At 44.7% G+C, this 21,374-nt stretch overlaps 1 protein-coding gene across 3 annotated transcripts in view; it reads right to left on the minus strand.

The window, feature by feature from the left end:
- LOC120317338 (bactericidal permeability-increasing protein-like) overlaps positions 1-21,374 on the minus strand; it is a 46,402-nt gene that overhangs the window by 10,937 nt on the left and 14,091 nt on the right. For 2 of the 3 annotated variants that reach the window (XM_039363869.1, XM_039363867.1), the window contains exons 2-8: positions 17,707-17,884; positions 15,977-16,091; positions 13,718-13,846; positions 11,220-11,369; positions 6,522-6,585; positions 926-986; positions 737-828 (exon numbers count right to left, since the gene is read on the minus strand). In XM_039363869.1, the coding sequence (XP_039219803.1) occupies positions 737-828; positions 926-986; positions 6,522-6,585; positions 11,220-11,369; positions 13,718-13,846; positions 15,977-16,091; positions 17,707-17,842 (747 nt within the window). In that variant the 5' untranslated portion in view covers positions 17,843-17,884. Of the gene's footprint in view, positions 1-736; positions 829-925; positions 987-6,521; positions 6,586-11,219; positions 11,370-13,717; positions 13,847-15,976; positions 16,092-17,706; positions 17,886-21,374 lie in introns of those variants that run through there. The other variant, XM_039363868.1, reaches the window with a different exon arrangement.

Raw genomic sequence — 21,374 nt, forward strand, 5'->3', positions numbered from 1 at the left:
AGAAGAAGATGGGGAGGAGGAGGAGAAGAGAAAGAAGGAGGAAGAGGAGGAGAAGGAGAACGAGGAGGAGGAGAGAAAGAAGGAGGAGGAACAGGAGGAGGAGGAGGAGAAGAAGAGGAAGAAGGAGGAAGAAGAGGAGAAGAAGGTGGAGGTGGTGGAGGAGAAGAGAAGGAGAAGGAGGAGAAGGAGGAGGGACAGGAGAAAGAGGAAGAGGTGGAAGAGGAGGAGGAGGAGGAGGAGGAGAAGTAGCTCTCAACTGGTGCCCAAAAGGTTGGATTCAGCAATCAAAATGGAGCTGGAAGGGACCTTGGAGGTCTTCTAGTCCAGCCCCCTGCCCAAGCAAGAGACCCTATAACATTTCAAATAGGTGGCTGTCCAGTCTCTTCTTAAAAGCATCCAGTGATGGAGCGCCCACAACTTCTGGGGGCAGGTGGTTCCACTGGTTAATTGTCCTCACTGTCAGGAAATTTCTCCTTAGTTCCAGGTTGCTTCTTTCCTTGATGAGTTTCCATCCATCCACACGTGGCTGGTTGAGGAATTCTGGGAGTTGAAGTCCACAAGTCATAAAAGAGCAAAGTTTGAAGACCCCTGGTCTAGGGTCTCCTGCCTCAATAGGGGGTTGGACTAGATGACCTCCAAAGTCCCTTCCAACTTTGTTGTTGTTGTTGTTGTTGTTGTTATTATTATTATTAACTGAGTCCGCGATGAATGCTGTGTGCCTTTGTCAGGGGATTACCTTGAAATCCAGATTTCCGTAATCGTCTGTGATCTCTGGTTTGCTCACCAAGGAGAAGTCAAACGCTGCTACGGAGTCTATCTGGGCCCAAACTAGACAAGAACAACAGGAAAGCAACATTCAAGGTCTGAGAGAGCCTGGGAAGGAGAAGACTCGGGGTTTGAACCTGACCGTGGTAGGCATACTCACGCTCTCTGTTTCTCAAATACTGTGAAAAACGATCCACGTATTTCTTGAATTCTGGGCACACCTGGAAGGGAAGGAAAAACTGACCATGAAGAGAGAGACAGCATAGAAAAATCTTTTCAGTTCTCTAGTGTCCTTGCTGGGTCCTTTAAGCAAGAAAGACCTTCAGCCCCCATTTGTATAGTAAAGGTATACGTGACTGAAGGTCAAGTGGATTACAGAATAGAATAGAATAGAATAAGAAATAATAGGAATAGGAAATAGAACAGAACAGAACAGAACGGAACGGAACAGAATGGAACGGAGTGGAGTGGAGTGAAATGGAATAGGGAATAGAGAATAGAATAGAATAGAATAGAATAGAATAGAATAGAATAGAATAGAATAGAATAGAATAGAATAGAATAGAATAGAATAGAATAGGGAATAAGGAATAAGGAATAGAATAGAATGGAATGGAGTGGAGTGGAATGGAATAGGGAATAGGGAATAGAATAGAATAGGGAATAGGGAATAAGGAATAAGGAATAAGTAATAGAATAGAATAGAATAGAATAGAATAGAATAGAATAGAATAGAATAGAATAGAATAGAATAGAATAGAATAGAACAGGCTTTTCAACCAGTGGTACGGGTACTACCTGTAGTACATTGGCATCTGGCACGTGGTACGCGACCATCCTAGAAAAGGGGTAGCGGGGGAGGGGAATGAGCTGAACCGGTGGCAGCACCACACAAGCCTGAGCGAGAGACGGCTGGAGCTGCAGGGCTGTCAGGGCTCAGCGGAAGCGCCAGGATCAGCGCCAGGTTCCAGCTGGAGCTCAGCACTGATCCTGGGGCTTCTGCTGAACCCAGAAGAAGCGCCGATCAGCTGGAATGTTGCAGCCTCTCCAGGGTCTTGTGATTTACATTCAGAGGCTTGGCAACTGATTCCTATTTATGACGGTCACAGTGTCCCAGGGTCATGTGAAGTGATCAAAACCTGCTGCAACCACCCAGCAGATGGGGGGAATAAAAACCAAACACCCCCCCCCCAATCCTCAACAGAAATCCTCACAACAACGAAAACCTCGGACAGGAGGAAGAGCGCCGCCAGGTGGGCAGGCAGGTGTCTCGCTCGGCTGTGGCTTGGGGGGCACTTTTTTCAGTGCCATTGTAACTTCAAACAGTCACTAAGCGAACTGTTGTAAGTCGAGGACTATCTGTACTTTATCACTTTTTTCCTCTTTTTTTTGGTCATCGAGTTTTTGACACCTTGCTGGGCAACTGGAGGTACTTGGATGTTGCCATATCCTAAAAGTGGTACAATGGGTGAAAAGGTTGAAAAGCCCTGTTCTAGTCCACCCCCCTGTTGAAGCAGGAAAACTATGCTATCTCAGACAGATGAATGTGTAATCCCTTCTTAAAAGCCTCCAGTGATGAAGCACCCATGATTTCTGGTGGCAAGCTGTTCCACTGGCTAATTGTCCTCACTGTTAGGAACTTTCTCCTTAATTCCAGGTTGCTTCTCTCTCTGATCAGTTTCCAACCGTTGTTTCTCATCCTTCCCTCTGGTGCTTTGGTGAACAACCTGACCCCCTCTTCTTTGGGATAGCCCCTCAGATACTTATAGTAGTAGTAAAGTTGGAAGGGACCTTGGAGGTCATCTAGTCCAACCCCCTGCTCGGGCAGGAAACCCTACACCATTTCGGACAAATGGAACCCTTCTATCATGTCTCCCCTATTTCTTCTTTTCTTTAAACCAGCCAAACCCAAGTCCCGCAGCCGTTCCTTGTACGTTTTACTCTCCAGGCCTTGGATCATCTTAGTTGCTCTTCTCTGGACTTTTTCCAAGGTCTCAACATCTTTTTTGTGATAGGGTGACCAAAACTGGCTGCAGTCTTTGGCTTCCTCAGTGATTTTGCTTGTCGGAAAAGGGCAAAAGGGGATCACAGGACCTTCCCCCCCCCTGGGAACACAGCGACCGTCACAAATATGAGCCAGTGGCCAAATGTCCAAATTTTGATCAGGTGACCCTGGGGGATGCTGCAACGGGTTTTAAGTGTGAAAAGTCATAAACCCCTTTTTCCAGTGGCATCGTAACTTCAGAAGCCGTAAGTCATTTTTTTTGACTCCTTGTGACTTCGAACCGTCCCTCAACAAACGCTCGCCAAGTCAAGGATCCTCTATAGGTCGTCCCCTCGCATCGGCATCTTTTTTTTTTCATCGTGCCATTTTTCTTCATCCCGGCCTACACTGCACGGACTAGCTTGAAATCCTTGGGGACGGGGGGGGGGGAAGAAAGCATGCAAAACAAACAGGTAAACAGCTAGAGCAAGGATGGTGGATGAATGGATGGATGGATGGATGGGCCATTTCTAGGCTCGCTACCCAATGCTGGGCTGCATTAACAGAGGGAGAGAATCAAGATCAGGTGAAGTGTTGATACCACTTTACAAGGCCTTGGTAAGGCCACACTTGGAATACTGCATCCAGTTTTGGTTTCCACGATGTAAAAAAAAATGTTGAGACTCTAGAAAGAGGACAGAGAAGAGCAATAAGGATGATCAGGGGACTGGAGGCTAAAACATATAAGGAACGGTTGCTGGAATTGGGAATGTCCAGTTTAATGAAGAGAAGGATGAGGAGGGGGACATGATAGCAATTTTCCAATATCCCAGGGGTTGCCACAAAGAAGAGGGAGTCAAACTATTCTCCAAAGCACCTAAGGACAGGTCAAGATTAATACCACTTTACAAGGCCTTGGTAAGGCCACACTTGGAATCCTGCATCCAGTTTTGGTCTCAACAATGTAAAAAAGATGCTGAGACTCTAGAAAGAGTACAGAGAAGAGCAACAAAGAGGATCAGGGGACTGGAGGCTAAAGCATATAAAGAACGGTTGCTGGAATTGGGCATGTCTAGTTTAATGAAGAGAAGGACGAGGGGGGACATGATAGCAAGCTTCCAGTATCTCAGGGGCTGCCCCAAAGAAGAGGGAGTCAAGCTCTTCTCCAAAGCTCCTGAAGGCAGGACAAGAAGCAACGGATGGAAACTCATCAAGGAGAGAAGCAAACGTAGAAATAAGGAGAAACTTCCTGACAGTGAGAACAATTAACCAGTGGAACAACCTGCCTTCAGAAGCGGGGAACGTTCCAACACTGGAAGTTTTCAAGAAAAGACTAAGCAGCCATTTGTCTGAAATTGTATAGGGTTTCCTGCCTGAGGCAGGGGGTTGGACTAGATGATCTCCAAGGTCCCTTCCAACTTTATTATTATTATTATCATTATTATTATTAATCACTGCACTGTCAGCCAGATGTTCAGACTGGATTTGGCATTTTGTCTACCTATCGAGTCCTTACCCAGGACCTGGGATAGGTAGATGTGGATGTTTGATGGTATTACAGATATCGTCGCAGGATGGAGGCAGTTCCTAATAAGGCCGCCTTTTGCAATTGACTAATAGCGAATTTGTCAATGCCAATGGTGTTCAAGTGGTGCTCCAGTTGTTTTGGGATTGCACCCAAGGAGCCTATGACTATTGGTACTACCCTTGCTTGCTTTTGCCACAGTATTATTATTATTATTATTATTATTATTATTATTATTATTATTATTATTATCTGTCCGGCATGTCACCTGCTCACAGTGAAATCGGAGCCCTCACTTCCTTCCTGCCTCTGCCAATCATTCTCCGGGGATACATCCTGATAAAGTTGCAGGAGGTGGCTGGGAAAAACGCAGACAGACACCTGTGCATTCCACCTGGCTGGGAAAAAAGGCGGCGGAGTGAGCCCCCCTGATTCAGACGGGGCCTTGGGGGCGGGGGGAACCATCTCTGCGCTAACAAGCTGAAAGATAAATTGAGCTTCTTTAATGAAAGCCAATCTACCTGTTGAAAACTCAGGAAGGTTTTTGCCTTCTCATAAATCTCCTTTCAAAAGGCTCCGTGAGAACTTTGCGCGCGGGCCAAGAATCTGATGCACATCGCCTGGCCAGGGGTGTGTGCGGATTTTACACACGGGAGGATATGCCCGGTCTGTTTCCCACTGATAAGAGAAGCGTATCCTCAACTTAAAAGTAGTCCTCGACTTACAACATTTCGTTTAGTGACTGTTGGAAGTTACAACGGCTTATCACTGCTGATTCACACTTACGACCATGGTCAACCCGATCGAAATTCGGAGACATGGCCACTGACTCATATTTACGATGGTCACGGTGTCCCCCCAGGCTCATGTGACCAGCAAAGTCAGCTGGGAATCTTGTTTCACTTAACAACCACGTGACTCAATGAACAACTGCAGCAACCCACTTAACGACGATGGAAAAAAGGTGGTAAAATGGGACAAAACTCAATTAACAAATGTCTTGCCTTTAGCCACAGAAATTTTGGGTTCCAGTCGTGGCCGTAAGCCGAGGATTAGCTGTTACGGTCGCCTCTAAGCGAGACCAGCGATTAATAAGTTAGGTAAATAAATAAAGATTTGCCTTCGGGAGGTTGGTATGGAAACGATGAGAAGGAATTCTGGGAAACGCAGTCCCAAGGCACCTGAGAATGCTGGTCTCAGCGTCTTTGTATTTTAATCTTAATATTTATTTTGTTTTCATAGTTTAAGGTTTTATCTTGGTGGCAAGTTGCCCAGAGTCACCTCTGGGCAAGAACAGGCAGCATATCAATTAATTAATTAATTAATTAATTAATTGAACAACGGTGGCTGGATTTGGGTATGGCCAGTCTAGAGAAAAGAAGGACGAGGGGGGACAGGATAGCAGTCTTCCAGTATCTCAGGGACTGCCCCAAAGAAGAGGGAGTCAAGCTATTCTCCAAAGTGCCTGAAGGCAAGACAAGAAGCAACAGATGGGAACTAATCAAGGAGAGAAACAACCTAGAACTAAGGAGGAATTTCCTGACAGTGAGAACAATTAACCAGTGGAACAGCCTGCTTCCAGAAGCGGTGAATGCTCCAACACTGGAAATTTTTAAGAAGAGACTGGACAGCCATTTGTCTGGAATGGTATGTTTCCCGCCTGAGCAGGGGGTTGGACTTGATGACCTCCAAGATCCCTTCCAGCTTCTATTCTATTCTATTCTATTCTATTCTATTCTATTCTATTCTATTCTATTCTATTCTATTCTATTCTATATTCTATTCTATTCTATTCTATTCTATTCTCCAAAGCCCCTGAAGGCAGGACGAGAAGCAACGGATGGAAATTAACCAAGGAGAGAATCAACCTAGAACTAAGGAGAAACTTCCTGACAGTGAGAACAATTAACCAGTGGAACAACCTGCCTCCAGACGTTGTGGACGCTCCATCTCTGCATCTTTTAAAGAAGAGACTGGACAGCCTTTGGTCAGAAATGGTACAGGCTTTCCTGCTTGAGCAGGGGGTTGAACTAGAAGACCTCCAAGGTCCCTTCCAGCTCTGTTCTGAATTGCCAAAAAAAATCTTTAGATTTGGAAGGCTGGTATGGGAAGCGATGAGAAGGAAGCAAAATGGAGTGATCCACCCAGACATGGCGATGGAGCAATGAAGATGGATGGACACTCGATGGCTTTTGACCTCAGTCGATGGGAGGACCCGCTTTGAGGCAAAGAGATCCCAAATCTTACTTGTTGATTGATGTCGGTGATCAGGGTCATCTTGAGACTTTGGGAGATCCAAGTGTAGAGCTGTCTGCAAGAAAAAAAAGCATGATGGACTCAGCCACAGCCTGGTCACTGCCAAGACTTTTGATTGGGGGGGGGGGTTCCAATCAGGGTCTTACTAAAGAGCACTGGGGATGGGGGCTATGATAGCTGCCCTCATGGGGGGAGAATTGGAGACAAAACCCCTCAGAACTCAGAAACCTGTCCATTGCGTAAGAAGAAAGGAAGGTTGAAGGAGAAACCCAGTCTGGTTGCCTCCAGAAGTTCTGGGATGCTCCATCACTGGAGATTTTTTAAGAACAGATTGGACAACCCTTTGTCTGGACTGGGATAGGGCCTCCTGTCTGAGTAGGGGGTTGGACTAGAAGACCTCCAAGGCCCCCTTCAACTCTTATTCTGGTTGACGCCATGGAGATGGAGATGTTCCTTCACGAAGTCCCAAGACCTTCTCCATACCACCTGCCTAGGGCACACAGCTCCATTCACATCACACCAGAAGGTAAGGTTGGGGTGCCCACAGTCCCACAGGGCCACCTTAGGCCCAGGAAACAGATTGCCTGTCTCCAGCCTCTAGGACAGGGGTCTTCCAACTTGGTCCTCTTAGGACCGGTGGACTTCAACTCCCAGAATTCCTCATTCGGCCATTTTGATGAAACTGCGAGCTTGGATCCAGACCAGGGGTCTTCCAGCTTGGCCCTTCTATGACTGGTGGACTTCAACTCCCAGAATTCCTCAGCCAGCGTGCCTGGCTGAGGAATTCTGGGAGTTGAAGTCCACAAGCTGGGGTCTTCCAACTTGGCCTTTTTAGGACTGGTGGACTTCAACTCCCAGAATTCCTCAGTCGGCCATTTTGATGAAACCACGAGCTTGGATCCAGACCAGGGGTCTTCCAACTTGGCCCTTCTATGACTGGTGGACTTCAACTCCCAGAATTCCTCAGCCAGCATGCCTGGCTGAGGAATTCTGGGAGTTGAAGTCCACAAGCTGGGGTCTTCCAACTTGGCTCTTTTATTCCTCAGCCAGCGTGCAACAGAAATTTTGGGCTCAGTTGTGGATGTAAATCGAGGAGGAATTGTGCTTTCCCAGAATGGAACAGTTCAAGACGGCTCACTTTTGGATGGTGAAGATGACATGGATCAAACCAGTGTACAAGGAGCAAAATGGAAAAGGCCAGCGCATAGCACAATTCAATATGTGGCTAAAGGAGTGGTGTAAAGGGGAAGGCTTTGGATATATTAGTCACGATGTCTGTAGCTGGTCCAATGAAAAGATGTACAAAAGAGATGGTTTGCATCCATCAAAGAAAGGGACTGAGTTACTCGGCTATAAATTCACAGATTTTCTGGAGGAAAATTTAAACTAAACAGCAGGGACAGTGAGTTAATTGATACAGAACATCCCTGTCCCTGGCAATCTAAAAATTATAGGGCTATCAGTGCATGTAAGAATACCAACCTTGCTGTCAAGCAAAATCAAGCCTGTAATAGTGAGTGCCACACAAAGTGCACTAACCAAATAGGTGGTAAGACAATAGGGGAACTCAGGCACCACACAAGTTATGTAGGAAGCAAACACAGGGCCACTCACAAAGGATTCAAATGTCTATACACCAATGCACAGAGTATGAATATCAAACAGGGTGAACTAGAAATTCAGGTTAATGAGGGCAGATATGATATTGTTGCCATTATGGAAACATGGTGGGATGAAACCCACACATGGAACACACAGCTAGAGGGATTTAAATTATTTAAAAGAAACAGACCAAATAAAAGGAGGTGGAGTTGCTCTCTATATAAGAAATAACTACATCTCTACAGAAATAGAGCACAACAATGATAAAAACTGTCTTGAATGCATTTGGGTCAATAGAAAAGGGGGAAAAAATGACATTGCCAAAGGTGTATACTACAGGCCACCCAACCAAACAGAGGAAATAGATGAACTTTTTGCTAGTCAGCTAACTAAAGTATGTAGGAAGCACATCACAATAGTAATGGGGGACTTTAACTACCCTGACATCAACTGGGAGACAAACTCTGCACCAAGTGGAAGATCAAATAGGTTCCTTACAAACCCAGCAGACAACTTTGTCTCCCAAAAAGTACAGAAGGGAACTAGGGGATTAGTCATTTTGGATCTAATTCTCACTAACAGAGATGAAATGATAGAAGGTGTTGAAGCCATAGGAACCCTGGGAGGAAGTGATCATGTAATATTGAAATTCAACATTATGGAAGCACAAGCAATAGAACACAGTCAAACTAGAGTCTTGGACTTCAAGAGAGCTAATTTCAATAAACTTAGAGAGGGATTGGGAAGGATTCCATGGATGAGAATCCTCCAGGGGAAAACAACTCAAGAAGCTTGGGAAATTTTGAAAAATGAGATAATAAAAGCCCAGTCTAGCACAATACCAACAAAGAGGAAAAATAACAGCTCTCAAAAGAAACCAGCACGGCTGCATAAAGAACTCTCTGACAAATTGAAAGATAAAAAGGACAAGTATAGAAAGTGGAAAGAGGGGAACATAACTAAGTCAGAATATCAGCAAATAGCACGAGCCTGCAAAGATGAAGTGAAGAAAGCCAAGGCTCAAAATGAACTAAGGCTTGCGACCAAAGTCAAAAATAACAAAAAAAGCTTCTTTCAACATGTAAAAAAACAAGAAAAAAGTGAAGGAAATGATTGGTCCATTAGTGGGTGAAAGTGGCAAGAAGGTGACAAGCAACAGGGAGAAAGCAGAACTATTTAATTCATTTTTTGCATCTGTCTTTACACAAAGGGAAAAAACAGACCAACCTATCGAAAACAGTGCCATAAAAAAACAGAATAGAAATGTAAGTTAGGATAGGTAGGAAAATGGTAAGTGAGCACCTGTCCAGCCTAGACGAGTTCAAATCGCCAGGACCAGATAGATTACATTCCAAGGTTCTCCAGGAACTGGCAGATGTGATCTCAGAACCACTGAATTATATTTTTCAAAGACCCTGGAGCACTGGGGAACTACTAGAGGACTGGAAAAGAATTGATGTAGTTCCCATCCTCAAAAAAGGAAAAAAAATGGATCCAGGAAATTACAGACCTATCAGCCTGACCTCAATACCTGGGAAGATCCTGGAAAAGATAATCAAACAACGAATCAATGAACACCTAGAGGCAAACAAAGTCATTACTAAAAGCCAACAAGGGTTTGTCAAAAATAGATCATGCCAGACAAATCTTATTGCATTCTTTGACCAATTGTCAAAATTAGTGGATCAGAGGAATGCTGTGGACATAATTTACTTGGACTTCAGTAAGGCATTTGATAAAGTAGATCACAACCTACTACTTGACAAGATAGAAAAATGTGGGGTAGATAGAACCACCACCAGATGGATCTGTAGCTGGCTGACCGGCTGTACTCAGCGTGTGGTCCTCAATGGAACCGCAACTAGATGGAGGGAAGTGTGTAGTGGGGTGCCCCAGGGCTTTGTACTGGGCCCAGTGCTCTTTAATATCTATATCAACGATTTGGATGTGGGGATAGATGGGGAACTCATCAAATTTGCAGACGACACCAAGCTGGCAGGAATAGCCAACACTCCAGAAGACAGGCTTAGGATACAGAAGGATCTGAACAAACTGGAACACTGGGTGCTATCTAAAAAATGAAATTCAATGGTGAAAAAAGTAAGGTTCTACATTTAGGCAAGAAAAACCAAATGTACAGGTATAGTATAGGGGGTACCTTGCTCAATAGTAGTAACTGTGAGAGGGACCTCTGAGTCCTAGTGGACAATCCCTTAAATAGGAGCCAGCCGTGTGCTGCAGCTGCCAAAAAGGCCAACGCAGTGCTAGGCTGCATTAACAGAGGGATAGAATCAAGGTCATGTGAAATATTAATACCACTTTACAATGCCTTGGTAAGGCCACACTTGAAATCCTGCATTCAGTTTTGGTCACCACAATGTAAAAAAGATGCTGAGACTCTAGAAAGAGTGCAGAGAAGAGCAACAAAGATGATCAGGGGACTGGAGGCTAAAACATATAAGGGATGATTGCTGGAATTGGGAATGTCTAGTTTAATAAAGATAAGGACGAGGGGGGACAGGATAGCATTGGTCCAGTATCTCAGGGGCTGCCACAAAGAAGAGGGAGTCAAGCTCTTCTCCAAAGTGCCTGAAGGCAGGACAAGAAGCAACGGATGGAAACTAACCAAGGAGAGAAGCAGCCTGGAACTAAGGAGAAATTTCCTGCCAATGAGATTGATTAACCAGTGGAACTACCTGCCTAGAGAAGTGGTGAATGCTGCAATACTGGAAGTTTTTAAGAAGAGACTGGAGAGCCATTTGTTTGAAATGGTACAGGATTTCTTGCCTGAGCAAGGGGTTGGACTAGATAACCTCCAAGGTCCCTTCCAACTTTACTATTATTATTATTATTATTATTATTATTATTATTATTATTATTATTATTATTATTATTATGGATCATCACACAGTCAGCCAGATGTTCAGACTGGATTTGGCATTTTGTCTACCTATCGAGTCCTCACCCAGGACCTGGGATAGACAGATGTGGATGTTTGATGGTATTACAGATATCGTCGCAGGATGGAAGCAGTTCCTATTCTTATTCTTATTATTAAACATGTGAAGACAGGGCTTTATGGCCTACCTTTTTGGCCCCAAAAAGTCAACGTCGGGAATGTTGGAGACGCAGCCGATGTACTGCACCAGGGCTCGTCCCCCATCATCCACGTCCAGTCCAAAGAGGGCCGTGAGGGACAGTCCATTGATGTTGATCTGGACCATGCCATCATCCTGTCTGAAGGGACGGAGAGAGATCTGTGAGCTGCCCACCTTGGTCAAATCTCCACTGCTAGAAGGGAGTGAGGTTTACAGAGGAGGAGGAGGAGGAGGAGGAGGTGGTGGTGGTTTGTGGGGACCTGGTGCTCTCTGAGCTTGGTTGTTTTCTTGCAGACACTTCAGTAGGGAACATCATCAGCACTAGAAGGGAGTGGGTTGTAGAGAGGAGGAGGAGGAGGAGGACTGTAGGGTTCTTGGTGATCTCTGATGTTTATCTTGCAGACATTTCATGACCAAACTAGGGAACATCATCAGGGCTTGAATGGGATGTGTGGAGAGGAGGAGAGGGAGGAGGAGGAGGAGGCGGCGAGGGGAAGGGGGAGGAGTTTTGTGGAGTCCTTGGTGGTCTCTGAGCATGGTTGTTTTCTTGCAGACATTTCATTACCCAACTAGGGAACATCATCAGCACTAGAAGGGAGTGGGTTGTGGAGAGAAGGAGGAGGAGGAGGAGGAGGGGAGGAGGAGGAGGAGGAGGAGGAGGAGGAGGAGGAGGAGGAGGGGAGGAGGAGGAGGAGGACTGTAGGGTTCTTGGTGATCTCTGATGTTTATCTTGCAGACAATTCATGACCAAACTAGGGAACATCATCAGGGCTTGAATGGGGTGTGTGGAGAGGAGGAGGAGGAGGAGGAGGAGGAGGAGGAGGAGGAGGAGGAGGAGGAGGAGGAGGAGGAGGAGGAGGAGGAGGAATTTGTGGAGTCCTTGGGGCTCTCTGAGCTGGGTTGTTTTCGGGCAGACATTTCATTGTCCAACTAGGGAACATCATCAGGGCTAGTAGGGTGGTGGGGTTTGCAGAGTGGAGCAGGAGGAGAACTGTGGGGTCCTTGGTGCTCTCGGAGCTTGGTTCTCTTGAGGGAACCACCAATGGGACTCCTATCCAATCTACATTACAAGAAGCTTGAAGGACCTTGGCATGTATGGACCCTCTTGTCGAGGACTAGGGGGGACATGATAGCAGCCTTCCAGTATCTCAGGGGCTGCCACAAAAAAGAGGGGGGTCAAATTATCCACCAAAGCACCGGAAGACAGGACAAGAAAGAGGGAATTAAGCTATTTTCCAAAGCACCTGAAGGCAGGACAAGAAGCAACGGATGGAAACTAATCAAGGAGAGAAGCAACCTAGAACTAAGGAGAAACTTCCTGACAGTGAGAACAATTAACCAGTGGAACAACCTGCCTCCAGAAGCGGTGAATGCTCCAACACTGGAAGTTTTTAAGAAGAGACTGGACAGCCGTTTGTCTGAAATGGTCTAGGGTTTCCTGCCTGAGCAGAGGGTTGGACTAGATGACCTCCGTGATCCCTTCCATCTCTGTTATTCTGCCCTATGCCAGGTAAATCCCAAATCCGTAACTTGCCTCCTGGACTCCCTTCCTCAGACCCCCAACTCCCATGGTATAGGGTTTTCTGCCTGAGCAGGGGCTTGGACTAGATGACCTCCAAGGTCCCTTCCATCATCATCACCACCCTACCACCACCACCACCATCATCATTATTATTATTACTATTACTATGGATCATCGCACAGTCAGCCAGATGTTCAGACTGGATTTGGCATTTTGTCTACCTATCGAGTCCTTACCCAGAACCTGGGATAGGCAGATGTGGATGTTTTGATGGTATTACAGATATCGTCGCAGGATGGAAGCAGTTCCTAGTAAGGCCGCCTTTTGCAATTGACTAATAGCGAATTTGTCAATGCCATGGTGTTCAAGTGGTGCTCCAGTTGTTTTGGGATTGCACCCAAGGAGCCTATCACTATTGGTACTACCCTTGCTTGCTTTTGCCACAGTCTTTCTATTTCTATTTGTAGGTCTTTATATTTTGTTATCTTCTCCAGTTCTTTCTCTTCTATTCTGCTATCTCCAGGCACTGCCACGTCCACTATCCAGACTTTTTTGTCTTTCTTATCGACAATTGTTAAGTCTGGGGTGTTATGTTGCAGGTGCTTGTCTGTTTGAATTCTGAAGTCCCAGAGCAGTTTAATTTTATCATTTTCTATGACTTTCTCTATTTTATGATCCCACCAGTTTTTGCTTACAGGCAAATGATATTTTTTGCAGATCTTCCAATGCACCATTGTTGCTACTTTGTCATGCCGCTGCTTGTAGTCAGTCTGTGCAATCTTCTTGCAACAGCTTACCAGGTGGTCCACTGTTTCTTCAGCTTCTCTATTACTACTACTACTACTGCTGCTGCTGCTGCTGCTGCTGCTGCTGCTGCTGCTACTACTACTACTACTACTACTACTACTACTACTACTATTATTATTATTATTATTATTATTATTATTATCCCCAAGAATACTTACCCAAACCAATATTTGTTCTTCCAATTGGTGCTGAGCACAACTTGAGCGTTCCGGATGATCAGTCGAATCCCTGTTTCCTCGGCAAACTCAGCCTCTGAGTCCTTCACCTCAACTTGTTTGATTTTGATGCTGCGAAGGAGAACAGGAAAGAGGCAGGAAGTGTTCTTCCTTGTATATGCCAGAATACATTTTTCAGGGCCATGAAGGCTCCGGTGTATCGTGTTGAAAGCCATAAAATCCTGACGAAAAGAATTTCGGGAACTGCCCTGTGTTCAACGCAAGCTCTACAAATTGGCCTTGACTTAACCACTCAAAATGTCTGTTGTTAAGTCAGACGTTGGTTAAGTGAGTTTTTGTCCCATTTTACGACCTTGGATGTGATTCGTTGCAGTTGTTTTGGTTTTTTAAAAAATAATATTTTATTAATTTTCCAACTTTACATTTAAGTTATTTAAAAAGCAACGTGGTGGCTGGGTTAATCAACAGTTCGATAACAAAATGTTTAGTGCAAATCTCAAGTTACAACCTCTCTCTTCCCCTTAATATTTACCGTCTTGTATTCAAGCTAATCCAGTTCTTATTATATCAACTCAGTAAAAACATAATAATTACATTGATCAATAAAATTTTAGCTTATCTGTATCTTAATTACATTTTACATTCAATCTTCGTAAACAATCCATATCCTGTTATTAATTTCCCCCCAGTTTTTAGTTTCCCATCAATACTCCAATTTAACCTTTGATATATATAATTTTCAGGCTTTAGGAAACCAAGATTTCCTTTATCTCAATTCATAACAGAATCTAATATCCAAAATACACATTTTATCTATTTGAATGTAGTCTTGTTCTATTTCCTAAAAGTTATCTATTTCCCACCATATTAAATCATCTCCTTAATAATACAATAGCCCCTTTAATAAATCAAAACCATTATATATATATATATATATATATATATATATATATATATATATATATATATATATATATATATATATATATATATATATATTGCCTGGGTTAATCAATAAATTAAACATATTCATAATAATTAATATTTTTTTCTTTTAGGTCTAATTTTTAAATATTGAACAGATAAAATCCTTATTTTCAACTAAATTCAAAATATTTTAAATCCAACAACCAAAATTCCCCTTATCTCAACTTCTCTCTTTAACCCTCTAATTAATAATATGAAATCCCCTCTAATAAATCAAAACCCCAATTTTCTTCAGCCTTATTCTGGCTTTCTTCTTTTGCCAACTAGGCTTCTATATCAGTGCTTTTAGATCGTCAAATAGATCTCCCTCTATTATTATATATGTCATTTGAAATAAAGGAGACCATTTAATTGCCATTTTTATGGAAGGACTAGTAGGGTTTCCTGCCTGGGCAGGGGTTGGACTAGATGACCTCTGAGGTCCCTTCCAATTCTGTTATTCTGTTATTTAGTGGAATAACGTGCCTCTGGAAGCTGTGAATGCTCCAACCCTGGAAGATTTTAAGAAGAGACTGGACAGCCATTTGTCTGAAATGGTATAGGGTTTCCTGCCTGAGCAGGGGGTTGGACTAGATGACTTCCAAGGTCCCTTCAAACATTATTATTATAATTATTAATAATAATAATAAGAAGAAGAAGAAGAGGAGGAGTAGGAGGAGGAAAAGAAGAAGAAGAAGAAGAAGAAGAAGAAGAGGAAGAGGAAGAGGAGGAGGAGAAGAAGAAGAAGAAGAAGAAAAAGAAGAAGAAGAAAGAGGAGGAGGAGGAGGTGGAGGACTGTGGGGTATTGCTGCTCTCTGAGCTTGATTACTTTCTTGCAGACATTTCATTACCAAACTAGGTAACATCATCAGTGCTAGAAGGGAGTGGGGAGTGGAGAAGAAGAAGATGATGATGAAGAAGAAGAAGACGAAGAAGGAGGATGGGACCTTGGAAGTCATCTAGTCCAACCCCCTGCTCAGGCAGGAAACCCTATGCCATTTCAGACAAATGGCTGTCCAGTCACTTCTTAACAACCCTGGAAGTTTTTAAGACCTCCAAGATCTCTTCCAACTCTATCATCATCATCATCATCATCATCATCATCATCATCATCATCATCATCATTATTAACCGTGATGAGAAAGGTCGTAAAATGGGGCAAAAGTCACCTAACAAAGGTCTCACTTTGACCAGAGAACTCTGGGGCTCTGTTGTGGTCCTAAAGCCAAGGACTACCTCTACTTTAGCCGAGGAGGCAGCTGGGCCCAGCCTTACTTTGAGAAGGACAAAGAGACTTCTCCCAACAGGGGCTCGTTGTAACTGTTGCTTTGATCCTGGATTTTCTCCTCCCTGAGTTGTGACAGAAGCGTCTCCAACGCCACGTCCTTCACTGCAAAGAGTTAGCGAGAGTCAAGGTCAACAGGAAGGACTTTATATAAAACATTTCCTAGAGGACACTCGCCACCAGCAAGATTGGCAAACATAATTAAGAACATGTCGGATAGACATTGGAAATGTAAACATAAGTCAGGTACTTATTATCATGTATGTGTTGTAATTCCTCACCAGCCAGCGGATCTAACAGCTGAGTCTGAGGACTCAGAGGAGGAGGAAGAGGAGGGGCCTGGAGTGAGATCGGAGTCAGAGGAAGGCTCTGAGGAGCTCCAAGACTTACGGTCAGACAAGGAGCCTGGCCCCTCTACTCGCGCTCAGGCTGAGACGCAATTGTGCTGGGAGTCTTGAGTTGGGCAGTGATGAAGAACAGCTGGGACAAATCCCGGATGCACGAAAGCGCAGGCAAGAGAAGCGAGTAGGACAGAGGGATGCAAGGGGGTAACTCCAAAGGCAAAGGAGAAGGCATTAGGAAGTCACGCCTGGGCTGCATAATAAAAGGGAAGGTGTCGGAGGCGCTGGTGGCCGAAGGCAACCGTTAGTGTTGAGATCGAGTTTCTATGGACTGTGTTTTGTTAGCCTTAGGACATTGATTCAGGTCTGTAAATAATAAAAGGGGTTGGTTTTTTTCCTGCGGTTCCAGCTTGTTTCTTGGAAGAGGGGTTTCTCCTTGGGAACGTAACAAGGACTCACGTGGGCTGGGACAGAACAATATGGTGGACACGTGTTGCCCGGTATCACCATCAAACTTTCAACATTATGGACATCAACTCCCATAATCCCCAGCCAGCACTAAAGCCCGAGAAGGTCCCCATTGGGTAAGGCTGCTGTTCAAATTTCATGGGGGTCTTCTAAGAAAGAATCCTCAGTGGAGGAAAAAGGTCAAGTCCTCCTAACGCAGTGTTTTTCAACCTCGGCCATTTTAAGATCTGTGGACTTCAACTCCCAGAATTCCCCAGCCAGCCATGGGAGTTGAAGTCCACGCATCTTAAAGTCCACACACCGTGAAGTGGAATTGAAGTCCACACATCTTGAAGGCAGCATGCTGGCAGGGGAATTCTGGGAGTTGAAGTCCATTCTTCTCCATGCATGCTGGCGGGAATTCTGGGAGTTGAAGTCCATTCCTCTCCATGCATGCTGGCAGGAATTCTGGGAGTTGAAGTCCATTTATCTGCATGCATGCTGGCGGGAATTCTGGGAATTGGTCCATTCATCTGCAAGCATGCTGGCTGGGGAATTCTGGGAGCTGAAATCCTCATATCTCCAAGCACATTGGCTGGGGAATTCTGGGAGTTCACCCGTCTTAAAGGGACGGAGGTTAAGAAACTAAGTTTCCACCGGACGACCTGATCTATACCAAAGTTTGCAGGTTGAATCAGAATGCAACGACCCTTTTGCCAATTGCATAAAGATATAATTGGCTGACGACCGAATCACGCAAAGATCCCGGGATCCCTTCTGACTTTGCTTAAGAGAGCAAGCCACAAAATTTCCTTTTTAACGTGTGCCAATGTGCCCACGGTAAAGGGTGACAATAAAGGTGATCTATCTATCTCACATCTCGTGCTTCATGCTTAAGTCTCCATCTGTGAGGACCCCAAGGAGAAACTCACCATAGGCCAGCCCCCTCTCAGTTACTTGGAGTTTCAGGGCTCCTGTGGGCTCCGTTTCTGTTTTAAGAAAGAGACGAGGCTCAAAAATCGGCAGGAAAAAAATCCACATCATCGTTTTCAAGTGCAGGTTAGCCATGTGGCTCACGGAGATTCCCACAGGAGGAAGAGAACAAGGACCCTAGAAGAGGAAGGTTCAAGAGTCACTAATTGTGAAATGAGTATCATCATCATCATCATCATTATTATTATCCTTCATTAAACTAGACCTACCCAATTCCAGCAACCGTTCCTTATATGTTTTAGCCTTCAGTCCCCTGATCCTCTTTGTTGCTCTTCTCTGCCCTCTTTCTCTAGAATCTCAACAACTTTTTTACACTATGGCGACCAAAACTGGGTGCAGGATTCCAAGTGTGGCCTTACCAAGGCCTTGTAAAGTGGAATTAACACTTCACGTGATCTTGATTCTGTCCCTCTCTGTGGGCAGGTGCGCCATCGCCCCAGTCCTAGGCCTTTGGCTGGGTTTTATAAAACCTTTTTGCTTTAGGCCTCCGCCGCCATGTGCAAAAAAAAAAAGGTTCAATCAGTCAATTTCAACTTCTCGCGGGAAAAAAAAGATCTCGCAAAGTTGGACTTGATTGATTGAACTTTTTAGTCCCACCCAGTCTGCCGTTACCACCGCAGCCACGCCCACCCAATTGGCCACACCCAGCCAATGGGCCATGCCCACCTAATGGGCCACACCCACCCAATGGACCACGCCCACCCGGCACCCGACGATACATAAGTGGGTTTGGGGTTGCAGTTTGGGCACTCGGTCTCTCAAAGGTTTGCCATCAGTGGCCTATACTATACCTGTGCCTAGTATGTAGTATGGCTGTATTACTATTACCCTTCTCATCTTCTTGGATGAGATAGATGACAACAACTTCACAAATGCAGGGCACCACATAGGAGAACAAACCCATCAGGATAAGATTCAGCCGTCCATCTCACAGCCGCTCCGGGCATCACTGCCCTCCCCCCGATGCTTCACCCCAAGTGTCATCCGTGCAGTCCCAACGGGGTGCCATGTTTCCCAACCCAACCTTTTGTAAGGTACAACCTAGGTCAGGAGTAAGCAACCTTGGCTCTTTTATGATTGGTGGACTTCAACTCCCAGAATTCCTGAGCCAGCATGGGGGAACTATGGTCCCTTCATGATTCGTGGACTTCAACTCCCAGAATTCCTCAGCCAGCATGGCTCGTCTTGGAAACCTCTCCCTTTCCCCGCAGCATGGCTGGCTCAGGAATTCTGGGAGTTGAAGTCCACGAGTCATAAAAGAGCCACTGTTGCCTAGCCCTGCCCAAATGCCTGAATTTTGATCACAGGACCGTGAGGAAAACATATTTAAATATTTAAACCAGAGGTCTTCAAACCTGGCCCTTTTATGACTGGTAGACTTCAACTCCCAGAATTCCTGAGCCAGCATGGCTCAGCTTGGAAACTTCTCCCTTTCCCCTCAGCAGGGCTGGCTGAGGAATTCTGGGAGTTGAAGTCCACCAGTCATAAAAGAGCCCAGGTTGCCTAGCCCTGGCCTAGGAGAACAAACCCATCAGGATCAGATTCGGCGGCCCGTCTGCATTTAAAACACAAAGGCCGCTCTTTCAAAGACAGCAAATTCCACATTTTGGACGGAGAGGACCGTTGGCTTGAAAGAGGGGTCCAAGAGGCCATCTGTGTCAAAACTGAACAGTCCCTCCCTCAACGGAGGGGGAGGGACACGACACCACCCATCTCCCGTCAACAACACAGTCCTTTCAGCAATTCCAAGAAGGCTCCACATCCATTTGCACCGCTCAGGTGACCCTGAGGACACAGATAAGCCTCCAAGTGGCCTCAACGACTCTCTCAAAGGAGGCAAATGACCGGTTGTCTGCAAGGAGTATAAATCCTTCCCTTCCCCACCATTCAGTCAGAACCCGAAGAAGCTTCTTGAATGAGAAGCGAAAGGTCTTCAAAGAGAAAAACAAGAAAGTCCAGTTGCCTCCTGAAAAAAGCACTTTTGGGACTTTGAACCGGAAACGACACCTCCCCCCAAAGCAGCCATATTCTTCCTGACAGTGAGGAAAACCAACCAGTGGAACAGCTTGCCACAAGAAATTGTGGGCGCTCCATCACTGGAAGTTTTTAAGAAGAGACTGGATAGTCACTTGTCTGAGATGGTATAGGTCCTCCTGCTTGAGCAGGGGGCTGGACTAGAAGACCTCCAAGGTCCCTTCCAGCTCTATTCTATTCTATTCTATTCTACTCTACTCTACTCTACTCTACTCTACTCTACTCTACTCTACTCTACTCTACTCTACTCTACTCTATTCTATTCTACTCTATTCTATTCTATTCTATTCTATTCTACTCTACTCTACTCTACTCTACTCTACTCTACTCTATTCTATTCTACTTTATTGTACTCTACTCTACTCTACTCTACTCTATTCTATTCTATTCTATTCTACTCTATTCTACTTATTCTATTCTATATATACTACTCTACTCTATTCTACTCTACTCTACTCTATTCTATTTTATTCTACTCTATTCTACTCTATTCTGTTCTATTCTAAATAAAGTATTGAATTCAATTCGAATCAAATCAAATTACTTACTAAGAAGGTTTTGGCTTGCAACAGGATAGCTGTTCTGACTTCGGTGCCAGTGCAAACCGTCGGTCACCACCGAATTGATAATCCTTTTGGGTCACCCAAACCCTTTTATATCTCCACTAAGCCAACCTTACACTTCCTTCTCTTGAGGATGACTGCCGGTAAGATGTCAATCTAGGCTTCCTTGGGAAAACCCACATTTCCCCATCTCTGTCCATACAAAAGGGACGAAAAAGGAAGTGAGCTGTCCTGAAATTAAACCCCTGGCATGTTTGAATCGGATCATAACCAAGAAGAAAAAAAAACCCACTGCCGTTTCATCCAGGAAAGTCCAAGCTGATCCACGCTGATGGGTACCCAGTGCGAATAATCCTCAATTTACAACCGTTCATTTAGTGACTCTTCAAAAGTACAACAGCCCTGGAAAAAGTGACATGGCCGTTTTCACACAACCGTCGCAGCCTCCTCATGGGCACGTGGTCAAAATTCGGACACTTGGCATCTGACTCATATTTATGACGGTTGCGGTGTCCCCTGGGGGTCACGCAATCCCCTTGTCACCTTCTGACAGTCAAAGTCAACAGAAAGCCATAACAACCGTCTTATGTATGTAACATCTATTAAGTACGGTGGCAAGAAATGTCGTAAAATGGGGCCAAAATTCACTCAAGAACTGCCTTGCTTAGCAACAGAAAATTTGGGCCCGGCTGTGGTCATAAATTGAGGACTCCCTGTACAGAAAGACATGTGGCAAATATATTCTGGAGTTAGAATATAATCTGGCTAATGGAGCAAACGGAGAGCAAGACCCTTCCGAGCACCAGGAAGGAAGGAAATTTAAATGGGTGTTATGTATGCGTACACTTTGAGAGCAAGCAACTAAATTTTTTAATGTGCGCCAATGTGCCCACAGTAATAAAAAAAAATGACAATAAAGGTTAGCTATCTATCTATATAACAATTCTCAAGTCCACAATGGGGAGAAACGACGGAACAGGAAAGAAATAAAAGGAATATATTGACACAAG

The sequence above is a fragment of the Crotalus tigris genome, unplaced genomic scaffold (assembly GCF_016545835.1).
Source record: "Crotalus tigris isolate CLP2741 ecotype Arizona unplaced genomic scaffold, ASM1654583v1 scf7180000019601.482383, whole genome shotgun sequence".
Taxonomy (NCBI): domain Eukaryota; kingdom Metazoa; phylum Chordata; class Lepidosauria; order Squamata; family Viperidae; genus Crotalus; species Crotalus tigris.